The sequence below is a fragment of the Marmota marmota genome, unplaced genomic scaffold (genome assembly GCF_001458135.2).
Source record: "Marmota marmota marmota unplaced genomic scaffold, marMar, whole genome shotgun sequence".
In the NCBI taxonomy this organism is placed as follows: Eukaryota; Metazoa; Chordata; class Mammalia; order Rodentia; family Sciuridae; genus Marmota; species Marmota marmota.
Genome location: NW_026000130.1, coordinates 9,544,375 through 9,549,859, shown reverse-complemented (window position 1 = coordinate 9,549,859; position 5,485 = coordinate 9,544,375). Strand labels below are relative to the sequence as shown.

The following is a 5,485-nucleotide window of genomic DNA, read 5'->3' as shown; positions in this document are numbered from 1 at the left end:
TGGTGCCGCCTTCGTGCCGAGCCCTCCCCAGGGGCCCGAGCCCCTTCTCGGGCGGCAGCAAGGGCGGGAGCGCAGGCGGGGCTGCCTTCGGGCGGGCGGGCGTGTGCGCGCTTGCCCGCCGCCACCGCCGTTGTGCAACCGGCGCGAGGGCTGCAAGCGCCGCGGGGGTACAGGCGAGGCCGGGCGCGGCCGTCGACCTGGGATGGAACGCGCGCGAGTCCGCGGCCTGGATTCCAAGACCCCGGCCCTACCTTTCTCCGCACCGTTGGGCTGCGTTGGAGAGGCCACCGGGTTCCGCGAGCGCGCAAAGGCGCTCATGAGCGGCAGCGCACCGGGACGGTGATTCCGGGGCCTGTGAAAGGGGGCGGATCAAGTTGGCGCCCCAGCCAGGCGCCCGGGCACTCGCTTTCTGCTCGGAGGACACTCACCAGTCCTCAGGGTCGCAGTCCCGGAAGCCTTTGGCAAAAGGGTTGCTAGCAATCTTCAGCTGCGTGATCTGCAGGGAAGCCGGCAAGAGCAAGCTGCTGAAGTCCGGCAGCCCGCGGCCACCCAAACCCAGCGACAGCGAACAAGGGAGTGTTAGGAACCTCTCTGCGCTGCCGAGGCAAGAACCGGCCCTCCTCTATCCCATTCCCCATGGACATTTTGCCTCCTCTTGCATTAGGGGGACTGGAGAGCCTCCTCTCTCACTAGGAGACGATTCACTGCCCAGGGAGGGAACCCACTGCTTCTTAGGGTGCCCTCCTTGGTCCCAATAAATAAATGGATATGAAGACTTTGCGTCCTGGCTAGAATGGGAACGTGGTCACCTCTGGCCTCCAAGGCGCAGCAGGGGTATCTGAGCTGGCGCCCTAGGAATCTGAGTAAACCTAGGATCAGGCCCCCGATGGGGAGTTTCCGGAATGGTTTGGAAAACAAACTTTCTGGGGGCAGTGACAGTTGCTGCTACAGAGGTCAAGCTGATAGAAGGCTCGGCCAGCCTGGCAGAGGGAGGGAGCAATTTGAGGCCCTTGAAGGAGGGGTTGTGCTCTGTCAGGACCCACAACCTGCAGGTCTAAGCTGTCTATGACCCCAGGCATCGAATGTACCTTGCACTACATTCCCAGAAATGTTGTATGTGCCCCTCCCCAGAACCTCCCTGCAGGTCCTCACCCTGTGGTTCTGGTAGGCAGTGACCGCAGTGAAGCGTGTCTCCTCGAATACAAAGGTTTTGAAGTTCTCCTCTGCATATTTCTCACTATCTTTGCGTGGGTCCACATAGACAACATGGAAGCGAGGCTGGTATCTGTGCATGGAGTTGAGAATAATCTAGAAGGCAAGGTGGAGGATTAGCTCCAGCGAAGGAGCTGGGACGGAGAATCACGGTGAAAGCTGGAAAACGGAATTTCCTTTGATAATTTGAGCAAAACCCTTAACTTCTGAAATGAGCCGTAAGACCCATTTGGGATCTCCTAAAATGATAGCCCAAGTGACAAGTGATCAGGATTTATATTCTTTCCTTAGGTCCCCAGAAATTGCTGTGGGGCCTGTAGAGGGTGGTCGCTGTAGAGCAGAACTCAGCGGGAAAGCAGCCTCACTGGCCTGAATTCCACAGTCTCCTGCCCGCCCCACCTCCCCAAACCTGTCATCTGTCCTTTGCAAGTAAAGATCAGGGGATGAGGGAAGGGTAATCCCCTTTCCCAAGTCAGCAGCCTACCCCCTGACCAGAGGTCCATTCTCTGAAGCCTGTCCTCTCTGATCAGTGAGGACTGCCAAGGGCCTGCAACAGGGACAGCTCGGATGCCTGGGGAGAAGGGATCGCTCACATGGCCATTGTCGTCCAGCAGGTTGTTGGTCAGCTTGAGCTTGTCGAAGGACACAATTTGCTTCATCCACTGTGCACCTTTGGCAGGTGAGTCAGGGTGGTAGTGCACTCGGCCCGGTGTGGCAGGGTCTGCCTTGCCAGCTACTAGCCAGGAGGAACTATGGAAGGCATACCTAGGGCAGCACCGGGGCAGGAGTCATGCCATACTGGGGTGAACCAACAGGATCTTACCCCATGTGCCAGTTGAACCCGGAAAGTGCCTCTGAGGAGTTTCTTCATCAGTGAAATCAAGCCGTCCAATGTCACATGGACTGGTAGTTTTCTCAAGGGGATTGTGGAAAAACCAGAAAAATCCCACCAGCATACAAAATGAACGGGGAACCAGGGCCCCACCAGGATACCAGGAGAAGGCAGTGCTCCCCTTCTCTTCTCATTTCGCTGCACACGGGTCCGCCCTGTGCTAATGTGGTGGGAGGCTAGATTTGGCTTCACTGGCAGCCTCGGGCACAGGGCGGTCCAAATTCGCTTTATTAATTGCTGTTAATTGTCCGGGTAGCAGAGGCCCGCCCAGCATAATCTCTCCCAGCCACCCCACCTTTCCGGCCCAGCTCTGGGACCCAGCATTCCCTGGAGATGGGGGAAGGGGACAAGGCGCTCTGGCACCTCCTGGGAGAGGGAGACCTGAGGAAACTGAGGGCTGCGCTTGACCCACCCTTCCCAGGCCGTGGAGGCCCAAGGGCATCAGAGCTGCCTCAGGCCTGAAGTTCGAGGGGTTCCCAGCTGTGTGACTTCCTGAGGCAGGTTCTGGAGAACAAGTGGGGAAGGGAGTTGGGTCCGATGGGGGCAGGGAAGAGAGCAGGCTGAGAATGTCAGTGGGGCAGCGAGCGCAGATGCCTGGGTGAATTCGGTGGTACTTGGAGTTAGCAGACATGAACCCACTGCTTCTTAGGGTGCCCTCCCTAGTCCCAAGCATATACAGCCAGACCAAGTAGTCCCAAGGACTTGCTCACCGGTAGCGCTTGTCATCTACCGGCACAAAGTCCATGAGCAGCATGTAGTCAGCCATGGGGTCCATGCCGAAGAGCTTCACTTGGAACGTGGGGAACATTCGCCTAGAGATGGTGGAGCCTCAGGTCACCTCATTTGGAGGAGGACCAAACTACCCTACCTTGACTTGCGGGGGCACAGGCAGCACTCACTCAGCCCTTCCTTCTAGTTTCTTTCTGGTTGCGATGTTTGATCCAGCTCTCACTCAGCTGCTCTAACCCAAGTAGGCTCCTACCCTACCACGGGTAAGTGTAGCAGGTCCCTTTCTGTAACAGAAATGGCTAACCCAGCGCCGAATCTTGGAGTCCTAACCTTCTTCTGCCACCTTTGCCTGAGTAGACCCAACCTTGCCTTGTCGATTCCTTGGCACTCTGGCCCTAGCCTTGGCCAGGGTGCCAAAGGGTCCCTAAGATGCAATCTCCACGCTTCTCTGCCCTTGACAGAGCCTCCCCAGCTTGATCTAAGTGGCTCCCGGCTCCAACAAAGTGAAACCGGGCGGTCCACATAATTCTGAGGAGTCTTCGTTGCCTTTTGAACTGGGTCTATGGCTGTTCCCCAATCCCTCTGGAGAGGCTGAAGAGCTGGGTCTGTGGCTGTACCCCAATCCCTGACTCTTAGATCCTGGCCCAGTGCTGGAATCTCCCCACCGTCCTCTGGATTCAGGCAAGTTCCTGCTTCCTCAAGACCCACAAGCCCAGAAGCAGCTGCCCAGAACAGACTTTGCTTATGCCTTCATGGTTTCCCAATAGCTTCTCTTCTGGACCCTGACTCAGTGACAGATCAGGGCTCTTAAAAGGACCTTTTGCAACTCCTGGTTGGGCCGCTGGCCATGGGCCAGCCCTGGCCTGATGGCGCAGAAGTACCAGCCACGGGACCCTGAAGGACAGCACAAGGCTTGGTCCCTTCTTGTCCTTCTCACTGCCTCCCCTCATAGGCAACTCCCTGCAGTCAGTGGGCAGAAAACAGATGCCAAGGGCCAGCACTCCAGGACAGGCCGCCTGCCACCCCCACACAAATCCTCTGCAAGTCCAGAGTTCTGCAGAATATTGTCTTCTAGGGTAAAGCCGACGACAAGGCCCTTGCTGGGTTGAGTTGGCCTGCACCAGAGGCCCAACCACTGTCCCCAGGAGGGCCCGTGTACACAGGGACAGCAAAGATCCTGAAGAAAATCCATGGAGCAGGAGATGAGGACAGACCCTAGGCTCCCCAGGGAAGACGGCTGTGGCAGGGAAACAGGAACCGCGAGAAGGCTTTGCAAACAGGCCCAGCGCTCCCCTTGGCTGTGCGGACACAGAGCTGGTGTGTACATTAGACACAGTCCAGCACCAGCCTTTGTCTACTGGTCAAATCGGGTGCATCTGCAAAACTTGTTCCCCTTCTCTCTCGGCCCTTAAAACAAATAGAGGCCAATTGAAAGGCGACGGCCCGGCTTGCGCAGAGCCAGGCCCGCAACTACCCGAAATTTAGGCCTGAGAAAACTGGGTAGCGAGTTCCACTGAACCAAGCACACTGTTTTAAAGGGTCTTAATTCTCTCCTAAAATCTTCCATACAATTGCTCAGCTTCTGTTCTTTATCTTGCCCGCATTGACTGAACTCCGGAACCCAAACAGGAGTTTCCTTTGAGGTGGGATCCACCAGGAACCTGCTGGGCGGCCTGGCCCTTAGTCTCGGCTGCCGGCCCCCAACTCAGTGCGCTCTAGCCCGCTGCTTCCCTGCGCGGCATCCTGGGGCTGCGGGTCGAACGGGCCTGTTCCGGGACTTCTCTCGCTACCCATGCTGTCCTCTCTCGCTCAGCACTACCCGCGGCTATCGCCGGAGCCGGGACCACAGAGAGTAAAGGCGGCGACAAGGCCGAGAAGAGCTCGCAGGTGGCCGAGCCGCGCCCCCCACCCGGCTTTTAAGCCCCACTCTCGTGCGTCCGAACGAGGGGTGCGGTCCGTAAGTGGCAGCATATGGGGAGGGTAGCGGCGCGGGGAAGGGGCACCCTGACCTGCCGGCCTTGGTGACGATCATCTCCGTGCCCAGCTGATTGAACTCGTCCCACAGCGCCTTCATCTCCAGCTGCACGCTCACGCTGGCTACCTTCGCGTTCTTCTTCACCGGCGCCTTGGCGGCGGCCACGCAGCTGGCCCCGGGGCCCTCGGGCTCCGCAGTGGCGCTGGTGGCGGCCCCTGCGGCCGGCGCGAACGGGTAGGCGTGCGGCGGCGGCTGCGGCGGGCCTGGGGCTCCCGTGGCGGGGGCGGGGGCGGCGGCGCAAGGGTCGTAGCGCGGCGGCGGTGGATCGCGCGGCCCGTACGGGTCGGCGCCCGGCGACGCGGCGCCCGGGAAGCCCCCCGCGGCCCCCAGGCTGCTCAGGCTGCTGGCCGTGAAGGCTGCAACGTCGCAGAAGTGCGAGAGCTGAGTGAGCCACGGGCTGGACACGGCGGAGATCATGACCCGAGGGCCGCCGCCGCCGCCCCCGCCGCCGAGGTGAGCGCTGCCCCGCGCCGAGGGCCGAGTGGCGGGCGCAGTGCTTCGTGCGCCCGGGGCCGCGCCGCCCCACACCGCAGGCCGGCCCTGAGGAGGCGCCCCGCCCCGCCCCGCCCCGCGCCCCCCTTCCCGCGCCCCCCCTCCCGCGCCCAGACAATGGCTTC

At 60.2% G+C, this 5,485-nt stretch overlaps 1 protein-coding gene across 1 annotated transcript in view; it reads right to left on the bottom strand.

The window, feature by feature from the left end:
- Tbx1 (T-box transcription factor 1) overlaps window positions 1-5,393 on the bottom strand; it is a 7,854-nt gene extending 2,461 nt beyond the window's left edge. The window contains exons 1-6 of the mRNA XM_048784901.1: window positions 4,843-5,393; window positions 2,815-2,916; window positions 1,806-1,977; window positions 1,153-1,308; window positions 429-496; window positions 7-352 (exon numbers count right to left, since the gene is read on the bottom strand). Of these exons, the coding sequence (XP_048640858.1) occupies window positions 7-352; window positions 429-496; window positions 1,153-1,308; window positions 1,806-1,977; window positions 2,815-2,916; window positions 4,843-5,285 (1,287 nt within the window). The 5' untranslated portion in view covers window positions 5,286-5,393. The remainder of the gene's footprint in view (window positions 1-6; window positions 353-428; window positions 497-1,152; window positions 1,309-1,805; window positions 1,978-2,814; window positions 2,917-4,842) is intronic.
- Between the last annotated feature and the right edge of the window lie 92 nt (window positions 5,394-5,485).